A 15,262-nucleotide genomic window follows, 5' to 3' on the forward strand; every position below is an offset into this window, starting at 1 on the left:
CACGTTGGATGCCAAACAAGCAGTTTATTCAAATATAAAAAACTAGACTCTGTCAAATACAATATCATGGTGTAATCATATTGGAAAAGTGCTTTAAACAATGACATTCATTTCAAACAGTTGGATAAAACAGAGATTGGTTGATCAAGTCAGCTTATAAATGAAACTGGAAGCTTTAGAAACCGAGTTTTTCCAAATCTCTAAAAAGAGCTTCGAGGCTAGCTCTCTGGCCCTGTGGGAAGTTTGGGTTATCGAGACTGGGAGACGAGAATCTACCGTTTCTTCTTGGAAACCCAGGGAATTGGCCAGGTCCACGTCTTGGTCCTGGGAATTGGCCTGGGAATTGACCTGGGAATGGACTGGGTCTACGTCTCGGTCCTGGGAATGGACCTGGGAATGGACTGGGAAATTGACCTGGGAATTGACCGGGTGTACGTCTTGGTCCACGTTGCGGTCCAGGTTGTGGTCCACGTTGTGGTCCAGGCTGCGGCTGCGGCACACGTCGTGGTCCACGTTGTGGTTCACCTTGTGGTGCACGTCGTGGTTCACCTTGCGGTACAGGTTGTGGTACAGGTTGTGGTGCAGGTTGTGGTGCAGGTTGTGGTGCAGGTTGTGGTGCAGGTTGCGGTGCAGGCTGCGGTACACGTCGTGGTTCACCTTGTGGTACAGGATTTCCACCAGTACTTGGAGGTGGAGGTGGAGGTGGAGTATTTTGGCCAGTTCCACCACAGTCGGCAGGAACCGAAAAGTCGTCGGATCTACTTCGAGCATTTGGCCCAAGACCACGCTTAGAAAACCCTTTGATAATCTCGCATCTGTTGGCACCTTGGTAAAACTGTTGATCAGCCTCGAGGATCGCATTTTTTGCATTAATAAAGTTGGGATTGCAAGGCTGATTCATTAGTCCACCTATAATAACTTGAATTGCAATGATGTTTCCTGCCTTTTGCTTTGCATCAAACAAGTTGGCGCTGAATCCATTTTTGTTGACCAAGTTCCAGTAGACCTCCCAGAGCATGGCTGCCCAAACCTCGCCAATATCGTGCACCTCATTGCGACGCGCAAGATCGCTGTTCTTTAGGGGATTGACTCCAAGATCGGTGGAGTAAGGACGGCTTCGAATACCCCTTTGAGAATTGGTGACATAAGTACCAACAGCGACAGGGTCTACATCTTTGTCGCCTTGTTTGGCTGTCATAACAAGACTAAGCCAGTCGCTCCATCCTTCACCCATTCCGCTAGACTCGGTGTTTTGAAGACATTGTCCAGTAGCAGATCCACCAGTGAGGCGGTTAGAAACACCGTGCATATACTCGTGGATAGTAACGAGAGCGTCCATACCAGAGTCTCGGCGAGGATTGGTATCAGTGAATTGGAACATGTTCATTATACCGCTTCTGCCATCGGGAGGAGTCAAAAAGTTGGCATTGTCAGTGTCCCTGTTGTTGAGAGCATTAATCTTGACAGCATCACCACCTTGGCCACCTTTGTTAAAGTTGTCTTTTTGGAAGTTGCCATTTTGCTCGGTGAAACCATATTGATAGGTGATGTCATGTACAAGATTGCAAACATAGAACAGATTGACAGTACTAGCTTGAGAGTTATCGGGGGTGCGGGGATCAACTTGTGCATTAAAATTGGTGTCAAAAATGCCACCTTGGCCAGCGCCTGGCCGACCACTTGGGTCGGTAACTTCGACGTTATTTCCAAGGGTTCGACTGCCATCGGTCCAGCCATTGGGAGAAGAACCAGCGAATTCGGGATCTTTAACAACGCTGAAACCTTGCTCTGGGTTGGAATTGGGTAACTGTACAACTTTGTAGGAAAATTTGTTGGAGTAATCAACCACATTAAGAACCTGGCCAGTATGAGCATCCACCCAAACCATCATCCAGTTTTTCAGATCAGGGTCGCGTACTTCAAACTTGTAGGTATAGCGAAGGCTACCGTCAGGAGTTTGAATGTATTCGTTGGTTGGAGCAACATCAGCATAGTACTGTACGCCAGTTTGTTTGACCGCATTGGCAATAGCCTCTTCAACAGTAATATAAGATTCAGCAGGTGCAACTTTAAGATCACGCTTTGCAATGTGATTCTCTGTGCCAAATGAAGCACTATAGCTGATAACTACATTGTTCTGAATATTAACAGACCATTGATGATTGGCGATACGAGCACCTTCAGCAGTAATTTGAGCACCATAAATGTGGGTGGTACCAGAGCTATCCGTGTACTCGTTATAAATTTTAAACTCGGATTTGTCCAAATTGAGTAGTTTGGAAAGAAATTCGATGGCAAAATCTCCAAGATTGACTGGAGCACTGCCAGAACCAGTCAGGCTTGAACTACCAGAGAAACTAGAACCTTGTTTAGACGAGCCGACATGCTCGTAGCTAGCACTAGGGAAAAAAAACGGTTGCTTTGTGCCAATCGATCTGCGGTAAATATACTGAAGTTCAGGAAGAACCGGCTTGAGAGGAATGGCAAGGATGCAAGAAGCAAAAGTGAATGCAAAGGCGACAGTTGGAATAAACATTGCTTTGAACAATAATCGGATTGACTAGATAAATTTTACAAGAACGGTAGACTACGATATCAAATAGTATTTAGATGACAGATTGGTACAAGTGCAAGCTTGAGCTAGACTAATAACAAGTATGGGTTTCTGAATAAACAAGATTTGATAAGATTAGGATCCAATGGGATCGAAAGTTGAGTTGAGTAATATGCAGTAAAATAAAGTCGATATATATAGGGCAGAGGCACCAGTGGAATAGAGACCTCTGACCTCATGTGGCTAAGGGTGAATTATTTGAGTTTGTATCACATCTACTATCAACAACATTGATCTTCAAGGATAACAAATACTAGCAATACATTATGTGCCACCATATGATAGCCATATGAAATTGCACTAGTTTATTCCGATTTCAAGACAAAGCAGCTCAACAAGAATGGAAAGTTCAACAGTTTTGGTGCCACTATTAAGTTAAGCTGCGTTTCACTGGCTTTTGTCAAGACTATTGGCGATCCATTTCTCGCCATCAACGCGACTGCGAGTGAGTCGGGCTATTTTAGCATATCAAACCATATGCCAAAGTGTCTGAAATGGGCTAGTTCAAGAATAAATAGCATTCAAATCCTTGTGACGGAGTCTTATTCCATACAAATGTATATTCTTTGATGATTTCCAACTGCCGTTTTGGGCCTATTCGCTGCCATCTCAAATGTGGCAACGTGTACCAAAGTGTTTAATTTAGCCACCAGCATACAAACTCGAGGAAATTTGAAACATCTTCATTCTGAAAATGTAGCAAGAATAACTTTTGATTGACCGCGACTCTGCCGCATTTGATGCTTATACCAAGGAGTACTATTCCAAGCTGTGTTGGCCAAGGACTGATGTAATGGGAATGGGCAGTCATTAGCAAGTTAAGCACCTACTAAGGAGTACCAGGATAAAGATACTGGATTATGCAATCTAACTGCCAGGACAGGGGTTGACTAATATCTTAAAACATTAGCCATTGTTTAAACCTCGTGTTGAGAAATGAGTTGTTTACTTTGCCACTGGCTGATCTACAATCAAATTTAGACTAGATTCTTGACTTGTGGCTCACTACAATCGAAAAATCATGTGGAAAACTTGCTATTGAAAGCATGGCTTGTTCAAATCTAATGTACTTCAAATTGCTTTGGTCCTAGATTTCTACTAAATTTCTTTCATCTAATTTGACTAAATTGTATATATGCTTTAGTGTGGTGAAATAGCGTCCAAGATTAACGTTTCAAAACTTGAACAGCCTCCCAAACATCCTTATTTACGGCCGTATTCATGCAAATGGAACACTATCTTGCATTGACTGTTTTTTACCCCGGAATAACGGTGGTTAATGCGTTGCGCCTTTTTACTAGGAATTCAATCAACATTCAACATATAATGCACAAACTATAGTTTTGAAGATTCTCATTTGGTATTACCATACATTGTACAGTCACCAGACTCGTTCATTTCAGTACAGAGATCCAAGTTGATTGTTTTCGATACGACTTACTCTTGTTGTATCTTGATCCTACAGATATGTTTGCATCCAGTTCACAAGTCAGAGATTGCACATTTCAGAAATACGGCTGCTGTTTTCATGCTAATCACCATGAGAAAGATCAATAAAATTTAACAAGGTTAGAGGACACAATATTGTCCAGTAAATTTCATGTAAATTGGCACTCTTATTTGATGTTTCATTTTACGTGGATATGGCGGTAAATTGTACTTGATACAGTATAAAACCATCAAAAAAGAAACATTATGCGGTGGCATCAGTTTATGAAATCCAGCCATAAACCATGTGTAATTATGACATTGTTTCTTGGAAAAGTCTATCCTATGGCGCCGCTGATTCCCAAAAAACATAGAGATACTGACTCTAGAGAAAGATGGCTGCTTGGTAGTTTCCAGGGAATATTTAGTGGTTGCTTGGTAGTTTCTAATGAATATTTAGCTGGCTGCTTGGATAATTACGTATTAGGATACATAAAAATAAGCACTAGTTTAGCTCTTCCATGCATCAAATTGCCGCTGTATTCACATAAACTGGACCACTAAATAAAAATGCTATACATAATAAACGGCCAATCTCATGGAATAATTGGTGCCAAATTTACTGGTCAACACCATGTCATTTGGAATGACGAGGCTGACTAATCTGCTTATTTCTGTATAAAAAACTAAGCGAATGCTCATATAGTCCCACTACATCACAATTGTTCAATCACCAACTCTTGTTTTCTACACATCAATCATTATACCATTGATTGATCGGTATGGGAACAGCAGCCGTATTTCTGAAATGTGCAATCTCTGACTTGTGAACTGGATGCAAACATATCTGTAGGATCAAGATACAACAAGAGTAAGTCGTATCGAAAACAATCAACTTGGATCTCTGTACTGAAATGAACGAGTCTGGTGACTGTACAATGTATGGTAATACCAAATGAGAATCTTCAAAACTATAGTTTGTGCATTATATGTTGAATGTTGATTGAATTCCTAGTAAAAAGGCGCAACGCATTAACCACTGCTTATTCCGAGGCAAAATAAACTCGGTTACTGAGATACAATGTGTTCCATTTGCATGAATACGACCGTAAATAGGTTGTCGTAGTGACTGACCAGTTGCAGAACAATAGGAAAAACTCTGCAATCTACAAGAGATTGCATTCATCAATAAACTACAAGCAATTCAACCGTAGCTTAGACATTCAATCAAATCAGGCTACAAAACTTGTTCTTTTAATCAATATTCGTTCAGTAAAATAACATGACGTCCATTGGTCAAGATATTGCACCCATTCTTGATAAGGTTCTATCTGTGTTGTCACTTGTTGAATCCAAACTCGAACAGCTTTTCAGTCTTCATCGCATGTTATGTCTCACTATCCCTTATGAAAACCTTTCTGTTTATTATGGCACTCAGCCACCAACAATGGATGTCCGAGCCATTTGCAAAAAGCTTTCTTCAGGAATAAGAGGAGGCTACTGTCTTGAGCTGAATACATTCTATGCACTGCTGTTGCAGCGACTTGGATTTGGAGTTGAGAAGCGATCTGCTAAAGTAATTCTTGGGATGACAGAGGAATGTGACCGAGCTAATCGAGACGATTCGCATATTGTGTTGATAGTGAGCTTGCCTCAAGGAGTGGCTGCAGATGGCGAATCTGGATGGACGGGCAAGTGGTTGTGTGATATTGGTGCAGCAGACTTTGCACCAATGGAGCCAATGCCATTCAGAGACTATACAGCAGAAATACCGGCAACTCCCGGGTCTGGTGGCAAGACTTTCAAGCTTGTGCAGGGCAGCTGGCTAAACAAACAAGGCTGGTTCTTTACTTATCATGACAAGGCTAAACAAACTGATTCAGATCTGGTGGAATCTGCATCTCAATCCACTCCCGTTTATGATCGCTTCTTTTTTTTTGAGGATGTAGACTGTGACGATGAGCATTTTAATGCCATGAATGACCAGGTCAAGCAGCCTGAAAAGTGTCCACCATTTCCATTCAATACCGAGTATGCCACATTTTCCAAGCCTGACGGTAGTAGAATGACTGTCATTGGCACCAAGAAAGACGGCTACACTTTTTATGAACGCAGCCATTTAGGCAAGACATTGCGCTCTGAAAAGCTTATAGGAGAAGAAGAGCTGAAGCAAGTACTACTTTTACATTTCTCTATAGTCTTTCCCATATAACTTGTTTTTACCCATCGACCCATTCAGATGATTAAACCCAAACACCATAGCTATGAAAATCAATCGTTTATTTTAGTTACGAGTGCTGTTGGCGGAAGTAGGTCAACGCCCAGACCCGACAAAATAAGTAGACAGCCCAGCTCAACAGATGGAAATGAAAAGTATGGCGTGAATGCAAGCGCAAAGAGCTGTAGGTGAGACAGAAGTGTCTATAGAGTAGTCAGCAACTGTATGATGATGATATTGCAGGGAGAGGGTATATTGCAATTGATCCAAAGTTTAGAGATTTAAACTTGGGCAGGTAGGTCATTGCAAATTCTCAAGAAACTCGCGAGTTTGTCGTAGTTTAGAAGGGGTGATCAATGGCAAGTTTAGATACTGTGAAGTAATAGTTCCTCGACAGATACACCGGTAAAGAGAGTAGTGGTAGATTTGAGCGAAGTCCGTCGTAGTGGAGGCATTCTATACAATAGCGAAATTAAGTGTTGATTTAGAGTCGTTAATAGGCGCCATATAAACAGACATCATCACATGTTGTGGGAACATATCAACCTACTTGATATTCTGCTCAGATTGCTGAGACTGCATGAGAAGCGGATGCTGGGGTTGATGGTCCATAGTAGCACTGGTCTGGCTCATCATCCGGGGGATGGTAATAGCCCGCATTTTGATTGTACGTGGGAGTGAAGAGAATGGATATGAAGACTGATTAGATTCAGAGCCAGGGGGAGAAAATGAGGATAAGCTTGTTGCAGAAGCAGCTGCATCGGTTCCAGTTCCAAAATTGAATTGTGAACCAAGAGAGGATGTTGGACTAACAGCATCCGACATGGATGACCTACGAGAGGCATTTCCCCATAGCGAGCTGAAAGAAAAAGATGAAAAGGTGCTACCAAGAGGTGCAGTAGTAGGAGAAGTAGTGTCAGATACGACAGAAAATCTTTTTTGGGGAGATGAGTGATTGGTAGTGTCAAGAGGATTCATGGCTAATGTGATGACAAGGCTAGCAAGCGAAAACACTCCACTTTTATCCTAAACTACAACGGCGCCACGAAGTTTAGTCACGCAGTCAACTAGATTTATGCATTTCTCCAAGCACAATTGTTTGTTGATACGATCGACTCACTATTTGTAACAATCTAAGCAATTTGCACATTTTGATCCTTTTTTCAAGCACTCGAAAAGTTTATTACAGCCGTATTCACGTATCGAGTACCTTGTATCTCAGTAACCGAGTTTATTTTGCCTCGGAATAAGCAGTGGTTAATGCGTTGCGCCTTTCTACTAGGAATTCAATCAACATTCAACATATAATGCACAAACTATAGTTTTGAAGATTCTCATTTGGTATTACCATACATTGTACAGTCACCAGACTCGTTCATTTCAGTACAGAGATCCAAGTTGATTGTTTTCGATACGACTTACTCTTGTTGTATCTTGATCCTACAGATATGTTTGCATCCAGTTCACAAGTCAGAGATTGCACATTTCAGAAATACGACTGCTGTTCCCATACCGATCAATCAATGGTATAATGATTGATGTGTAGAAAACAAGAGTTGGTGATTGAACAATTGTGATGTAGTGGGACTATATGAGCATTCGCTTAGTTTTTTATACAGAAATAAGCAGATTAGTCAGCCTCGTCATTCCAAATGACATGGTGTTGATCAGTAAATTTGGCACCAATTATTCCATGAGATTGGCCGTTTATTATGTATAGCATTTTTATTTAGTGGTCCAGTTTATGTGAATACGGCTATACACAGCTAGTGACTAAACTGCCGACCATCACTACTTTTGTCACCAACTTTGGACCCATACATGCCACGGCGCGCCTGTTTCTTGTTCTGTTGCCTACGGTCAGTCTTTCCCGATGCCCCCATTGTAAGATTCACTGATGGTGGAACTGTAAACCCATATGCTTTTGCTACCCGTTGCAAATCCAACACCCCAACATCAAAAATCTTTTTGAGTGAATGTGATGCATATGCTTGCAAGTAGGATCTATATCCATCCTTGGCTGATCGATTAAGATAGTAGTTCTTTTCGATTAGTCGCTCAAGTTGACCTTGCACATTTGCTATTTTGTTTGGGGGGAACTGGTATTCGTTCAATGGCACTTTGGCATGCTTCAAGTACCGTAGGAACCCAAGCTCCGTAGGAAGTAGAAACAAGAGTGCTTTTCCTCGTCCGCCTGCTCGTGCTGTTCGACCTACTCTATGAATATATTCTCTTGGATCATCTGGTGGATCAAACTGTAGAATCCAATCAACTGCTGGGATATCTAAACCACGAGCTGCCACATCCGTGCACAACAAAACACCAGACTCGGCATTTACAAACTCAAAAAATGTGCTTGTTCGCTTCTGTTGCTTTTGTTTGCCCTGTTGTGATGATTCGGTGCATTGCAGTTAGATACCTTGAACTGAACATGCACCAAAATACAAAATCAAATGCTTACATGAAGATCAAGAACTGGGATATCAATAAAATTGAGCAACTCGGCATGGTACTTTACAGAATTGCAAGATGAAAAAAAAACAATAATCTTTTTCTTCAAATTTTTCTTCAAAAACGTGAACAAAAGTAGAAATCGCTGCTCAGAAGGACAAATAACATAGCCTTGCTCTAAACCCTCATTTGTTGCCATATCCTTGTGCTCATCGACATTAATGTATAGCGGTGCTTTTTTCAACGAGACTCGGGCAAGATCTTCCACTTTTGTGGTTTGTGTGGCAGAAAACAACATGGTTTGTCGTTCTGTCGTTTTAATGTGCCATATGACCGAAGCTCAGTTAGATAAAAGCAAAACAGGTTGTATACAATGAAATGGTAAGGTAGGGGTATATCTGCGTCATACCTATAACGCCGATGCATTTAGTGCAGTTTTCGGCGCCTCAAACAGACGCAATGTGTTATAGCAAAGATTGTCAGTGCCAAAAGACACATAACAAAACAGATACAGATCTACCCACAGGGATGTAAAGTGGGCGATCTGCACTTCAATGCGGGTCAAGGTGATCATATCACTGAAAAAGCAATTATAAAGTAATAAAAAAAACTCACCGGTTGGCAATAGACCAATAATTTTGTGCATTTCCTCTTCGAAACCAACCTCTAGAATACGATCGGCTTCATCGATAATGAGCATCTTCAAATTCTTGAAAATAAAACTCTTTGTATTCTGAAAATATCAAAAAATGAGCATTACAATCAAACATACAGCACATTAGTAGCACTAGCATACCTGAAGGTGATCAAGCAAACGACCAGGAGTAGCAACAATGAGATTGACGCCCTTGCCTAGTTTCTCTGCCTCTGCCTTACGATTAGCACCACCCATCAAGATACCAAAGGTCTGGCTATGATGCTCAAAAAGCTCTTTGGCAACCCCAAAGATCTGGAGGGCCAGCTCACGAGTGGGTGAAATAATCAACACACCGCTGCCTGTAATGATTCAGCATACAAAAAGAAAGTGAAAGAAAAAATTAATTAATTGTTGCAAATTCAATCATCCGTGTAAAAATATTGAAAATAAAAACCAACCATTGCGAGGCTTGAATTGTAACTTGTGCAGCAGTTCAATGGCAGGAATCAAGAACGCCAGCGTTTTACCCGATCCAGTCTTGGCAGCACCAAGAATATCCCTGCCGGTCATGGCAGGTGGAATCGATCTCGCTTGCACCTCTGTCATCTGCTTAAACCCAAGCAACTCGATGGCTTTATGAGTTGCATTCGACACTTGTAAGGAAGAAAACGATCGATCTACATTCGTGCTAGATTCTGTTATAGCAATGTCTTCCCTTTCAAGATGATCTTGCGTATCGTCCTCAGCTTGAATGTCATCTTCCTCAATATAGGTGGTCGATGGCTGTGTGTTGTCCTCGTTTTCGGGATCACTGTCACTGTTGCTATGATATTCTTGTGCCTTGGACTGTTTAGCAGTCTTTGCTTTTTTGGTATGTGTCTTGAGCTGTTTTCCGACGGCTGCCTCGGAATCTCTAGATCGCTTAGACGCCTTCTTTAAGGATTTTTTGGCATTTGAACTAGTGTCGGGATCCATGATAAGTTGAGAAAATAATAATTGGACTGATCCCGCTAAAAATAAAATTAACTGAAGAAAGACCGAATTGGGTGGAATTGCGATTGGTTATAAAATGATTTGTAAAAGTGAAATTCAGTGTCAGGTGAAAATCACGAGACAATATATGGTTGGTGGAAATTAATAATCCTCCGAATCAATATCAGCTATTTCAAATCTCCCATTTCAGCCGGCGGCAAAAAGCATGAAAATGGAGATGAAGGATTGCCAGCAACTATCACCATCAGTGCGTACCATGTATTTGGAGACTGATCAAGGGAGTTGCAGAGCCGTAATATTCCAAGACTTGCTAAACAATGACATGCAGCATTTCCAAATGCGCATCTTATTCTAGACAACACCCCATTACACAAAGTAACTCTAATTAAACATGGCTTACCAACTATTCAACATATCGCGTAGATTGCAACTACACTATAAAGTTTCATATTATTCATTCTTGAACCCTGCAAAAAATAATTCGAGTATAAGTGTGAATCCAGACACCAAAGAACTGAGAATATTAATTAAAGGAGCAATCAGTTTTTAGTAGGAAAGCAACAAATATGTAACCACTGTTTATTCTGAAGCAAAATAATCAATTCAAGACAAATATATGAAACGCTCCATTTTACGTGAATATGGCTGTAAATAAGAAATTCATACGGTAAAAATACTAATGGAGCATCAAAAACATGTAAATAATACGACCTTCTAGATACTGCTTGATAGAGAGCTGGGCATAATCTAATTGGGGTTGTGCAAAATCATTACAGGATGCTGGCATAATTTACAGGTCGGAATATATTACCATGTTGTAAAGCTAAATGATCTGCATTCTTGTGATCAAGATTTGCGTCGTATTCTCTCAACGTTTATCTGGTATGTGAATCTGTTTTAGGCAACATTGGAACTGGAGTGTAATCAGCCTGCGAAAAAACTTGTTTGGATGATAGCTCAAGTAGATTGGCAGGATGCCAAGCATCAGTATTACTACCATCTGCTCCATGTCCAACATATTCGGCTACCATGACTGAGATTTCTGGTGGAGTAGTGTCATAAGTTAAGCTTTGAAGTGGAGCGCTTTGATCAAAAGATGCAGTTAGATCCATGTTGCCCAATGAATTTACCAAAAAGGGATGGTCTTCTGGATCTTGGTTTTCAGTCTCAACCATTGTTAGCGTCAAGTCAATCGGATCTGATGGTAAGCTATTTGACATTTGAGTCCTTGTAAACGACGTGACTGGATCGACAAATGGATTGCAAGATTGAGCAGGGCCGCTTTTTTTGTTTGAACCGTCGATTTGAGAATTTGATTTATGAATCACAAACGAGCTGTTGAATGGATCTGCTAAACTCTTGACAGATGGTACGAGTAGTTTAGACGATGCCCTGTAGTCTGCTGAAGGAACTGCCAAGGCATGCATGTTGGGATTGTTTAGCATATGTAGTTTCTGCATATTTGCAGGCTTTTTATTTGGCGCGGCATACATGTTTGATTTGAAAGAAATGTTGCTCATATCACCATTCATAACTGTGGACTGCTGCAATTCCTTGTATGACATCCCGTTTCCACCCCTTCTTGTCAAAGAAGACGGCAAAAACCCATCTTCTCTACTAATGACTGGTGGTGGCAATGGCAAATTTTCTGTTTAAACATACAAACTTTTGGATTAGATCTCTATTTTTCAAAATTGATAATAAATTGGCGAGCCCACAAGTCTATTTGAAAATGTCAACATATCAAACCTGAAGCAAAAAAGGATAAGTTGTCAGACGCCAAGTTATGATCACGACTGCTTTCCCCCAACTCATTTAAGCTTGGAAACCGGCCAGAAATATCCACTGATATGGATTTTGCATTGCTAATATTCATACTCGATGTGCTCATATTGGCTTGACGATATACTTTATCAGATCGCATCTCTGTAAGTGGAATATACGTGTCAGACTGATTTGATGTAGTATATTGAGTTCGGGGCCACTGCAAAGCACCATGAGGTGTAGAGTACGGTAAAGTTGGTCTTTGGGCACCTACTGGAGCGCGAGATACACCAGAAATGTCGTATAAAGGATCACGATGAGTTCCTTTGATACCTTTTTGTTTTGTCACTTGTGCTGGATACACTGCTGACGTGTTTGCAAATGCTTGATCTTGTCTATGGTGTGGAGTTGTCAATGAAGACAATCGTACACTAGCGACAGGCTCACGCTGATTTATTTCGGGTGCTTGAGGTGAACCAGACTTGGTGGGTACATCAACGGTTGTGGCATTAGTATTTTGCTGCATTAACATGTCTAAAATATTTCCATTATTATTACAGGTATTGAGATTCTCGACATCGGTCTCATCGTCAATATTTAACACGGATGAAAATGGAATTAATGATCGTCGCATTGCTGATACACCTGTGCCTAGATCAGCCTTCATGACTGTATTGTAGTTTCCGTTGCTTGAAGTACCATCAACTTTTTCAGATCTGCCGTTAAAGACCGACTTATTTTCAGGTCTTTTCTTTTGTTTAGACTGAGATGCAACTCCTTTAGGTTTTGTAGGAAGAAGAACAGAATCAGCTTGATAAATGGCTTTTTCCAAGAGGGACAATTTGGATGTATCTTGAGCAGAATTATTTGACAATGCTGTAAATGACGCGGATGGGTTATTTGGCCTGTACAATGGTGGTAGTGGAGGATTATCTTGCATACGATCCATTGTTGGATATGGGCTACCAATTCCAAGACTGACAAAAGATGCACGATAGTTGGGATTCACAGAGAGATTTGGTTTTTGTCGAGTAGCAACAACGGCTGGTGACTCTTGCGAAGTAAATTTCAAGTCCGACAGTTTAAATCCGACAGTCATCCTATCCATGTAGCTATCATCTTTCCACATAATACTTGAGCTTTCCAAATCTGTGTTGCGGTTTCCAGCGCCAAAAATTGTTCCAAGACTCCAGCCAGTACTTTTGGGTTGTGAAAGAATAAGGCTGCTACGATGCTCTTTGGGTGTAGTAGATGGCTTTGAACCCAGTCGAGTGAAATATCCTTCAAGTGCAGCTCGCCGATCTGGATCACGCCAAACACGAATATACATGACATAGATTACCAATATAACAGCAGCCAATCCTACTATAATGAGTGATATCAAAATAATTATTGTAGTGCTACTAGCAGTTCCAAATTCCTGTTGAGAACTGGATGCGTTGAAAGAAAGAACGGCAGATTTAGTCAAGGGTGCATTAATGGTTGATGTCGACGTGGTTTCGCTAGTTGGGTTTGAAAATACTGGGATGGATGGTTGGATTATAGTAGCAGATGCGACTGTTGAAAAAACGGCATTGCGGTTAGACATTTTCAAGTCGGTTGTATTTACTTGCTGTATAACAAGGGAGTGCCAGATTTACACTAGATTCAGAGAAATGATAGCAATGGATAAGAGTGAAGGAAACGGAGATGAATCAATCCAATAAATTGGCAAACTACAGTTATTATACACGGCTCAGCCCTTCAAATAATTGAGGCAACAGCCACAAATTTGAAAGTTGTTGCGGCTTATAGCATGAGATTTGGATGGTTTTATGGTCTGGCAAGCTAAGCCAGATATGGTAATGATAGGAGCGGAGTTTGACTTGTGGCGCCTTTATCTGACCGCACGCGCTGAAATCTTCCAATGCCAAATTGAATCGTGTTTGCCATGACTGCTGATTTGGCACTGATCTTGCTTTAACGATTGTGATGCGTATAAAACGGAGCTGAAATAAACTGAATAAAGCAATTGGCTTTTATGGTTCAGCAGCAAAAGCCAACTCTCAAGTCTATCAGCCCAGCCTCTAGTTCATAAGTACTCAATTGGGTGCCACTTTGACCTTCAAATACTAATACTTTGAAGGATCATAGTCGATCTATTAATTTAGCACAAAATCATACATTGGCTAATCGTGGAATGTGTCGGATATATCAGAAAGGTCTTAGTATTTGCAAACCAACTGGCATAACAAACCCCAAGCTATATAACCATGTTATGGTTTTCAAGGCTGATGCTTTGGATTATTCCACTAATGCCAGAGCTGAAGCTTCATAATAAAAACATCCACGTGATATAGATTTACTCTCCAACACTAAATACAGATCTCCAAACTCCGACTACTTTAAAAAGATAAAATAGTTGATACCTATATATAGCAAAGTCAGCAAAAACCCTAAATAATCATATTTCAAAGATACAGTAAAATGTATAAGCGAAGTATAAGCAAAGATATGATTTCAGGGCCAATGAACCCAGAGTAAGTTTTACCAAAGAGTAGATTTGAATATATATCTAATTTTTACCTCGAGTATAGCTAGATGCAAGCTAACGAAAATTAATATTATCATTTTGGACAATGGCTTAGACACCTGGTCCATATTGACGGTACTGGACTTGGTGAAACGCCATTATCAACATTACTAAATGCGAGTGTAACTCGTACGTATCATACGCCTATATATTCTAATTCACGTCTGGTGATGTCTTTTGAAGATGCAGCTTTTGTATCCAAATTTCAGCAACTCGAGTGTGTAGATGGCTAAACAAACCTTTTTTTTATTCGTCGCGTATGAATTCAAAATACTACTGGGATGTCTAATCATATAACCCAATCTAGCAAGAGTGCTACCACCTAGTCATCTGATTCAGGCATCATCTTCAAATGCTTTAACAGATGCCAAACCACAATTAAAGAAACTGATTTCGACACCAGAGAATTTCGAGTAAGTCGAGACATTTGCATTTAAAACTAGAGTGACGTCTAATGCTGATGAATAGACTAGTGTTTTTCATTTTAAAATGGACTAAACATTAAAACCGTTTTAAAATTTTAAATCCAACTATATGCTGGTCAACCTACAGTCACCGACTGCATGCAGAGACAATTGAACAGGC

General features: G+C 40.6%; 5 protein-coding genes across 5 annotated transcripts; 1 reads left to right on the top strand and 4 right to left on the bottom strand.

The window, feature by feature from the left end:
* Positions 1–90: 90 nt before the first annotated feature.
* BATDEDRAFT_33981 (uncharacterized protein) lies at positions 91–2,705 on the bottom strand. Its single transcript, XM_006675649.1, has one exon. The coding sequence runs from the start codon at positions 2,534–2,536 to the stop codon at positions 176–178; it is 2,361 nt and encodes a 786-aa protein (XP_006675712.1). The 5' UTR covers positions 2,537–2,705; the 3' UTR covers positions 91–175.
* A 2,619-nt stretch (positions 2,706–5,324) lies between these two features.
* Positions 5,325–6,254, top strand: BATDEDRAFT_33982 (uncharacterized protein; the record flags this gene model as incomplete). The annotated part of the gene is made up of 1 exon (XM_006675650.1): positions 5,325–6,254. One exon carries the CDS (start codon positions 5,325–5,327, stop codon positions 6,252–6,254), a length of 930 nt encoding a protein of 309 aa, XP_006675713.1.
* Positions 6,255–6,306: 52 nt separating this feature from the next.
* BATDEDRAFT_32641 (uncharacterized protein) lies at positions 6,307–7,797 on the bottom strand. Its single transcript, XM_006675599.1, has 4 exons — positions 7,614–7,797; positions 7,381–7,535; positions 6,811–7,291; positions 6,307–6,716 (listed from the first exon to the last, which is right to left on the bottom strand). Exons 3-4 carry the CDS (start codon positions 7,236–7,238, stop codon positions 6,626–6,628), a joined length of 519 nt encoding a protein of 172 aa, XP_006675662.1. The 5' UTR covers positions 7,239–7,291; positions 7,381–7,535; positions 7,614–7,797; the 3' UTR covers positions 6,307–6,625.
* Positions 7,798–7,952: 155 nt separating this feature from the next.
* Positions 7,953–10,017, bottom strand: BATDEDRAFT_15345 (ATP-dependent RNA helicase HAS1). Its single transcript, XM_006675050.1, has 5 exons — positions 9,803–10,017; positions 9,508–9,703; positions 9,327–9,444; positions 8,722–9,020; positions 7,953–8,644 (listed from the first exon to the last, which is right to left on the bottom strand). The coding sequence occupies exons 1-5, from the start codon at positions 9,952–9,954 to the stop codon at positions 8,027–8,029; spliced, it is 1,383 nt and encodes a 460-aa protein (XP_006675113.1). The 5' UTR covers positions 9,955–10,017; the 3' UTR covers positions 7,953–8,026.
* A 1,199-nt stretch (positions 10,018–11,216) lies between these two features.
* Positions 11,217–13,693, bottom strand: BATDEDRAFT_85545 (uncharacterized protein; the record flags this gene model as incomplete). The annotated part of the gene is made up of 2 exons (XM_006676207.1): positions 11,217–11,989; positions 12,091–13,693. 2 exons carry the CDS (start codon positions 13,691–13,693, stop codon positions 11,217–11,219), a joined length of 2,376 nt encoding a protein of 791 aa, XP_006676270.1.
* Positions 13,694–15,262: the final 1,569 nt, after the last annotated feature.

This window comes from Batrachochytrium dendrobatidis (genome assembly GCF_000203795.2).
Source record: "Batrachochytrium dendrobatidis JAM81 unplaced genomic scaffold BATDEscaffold_1, whole genome shotgun sequence".
NCBI lineage: Eukaryota > Fungi > Chytridiomycota > Chytridiomycetes > Rhizophydiales > Batrachochytrium > Batrachochytrium dendrobatidis.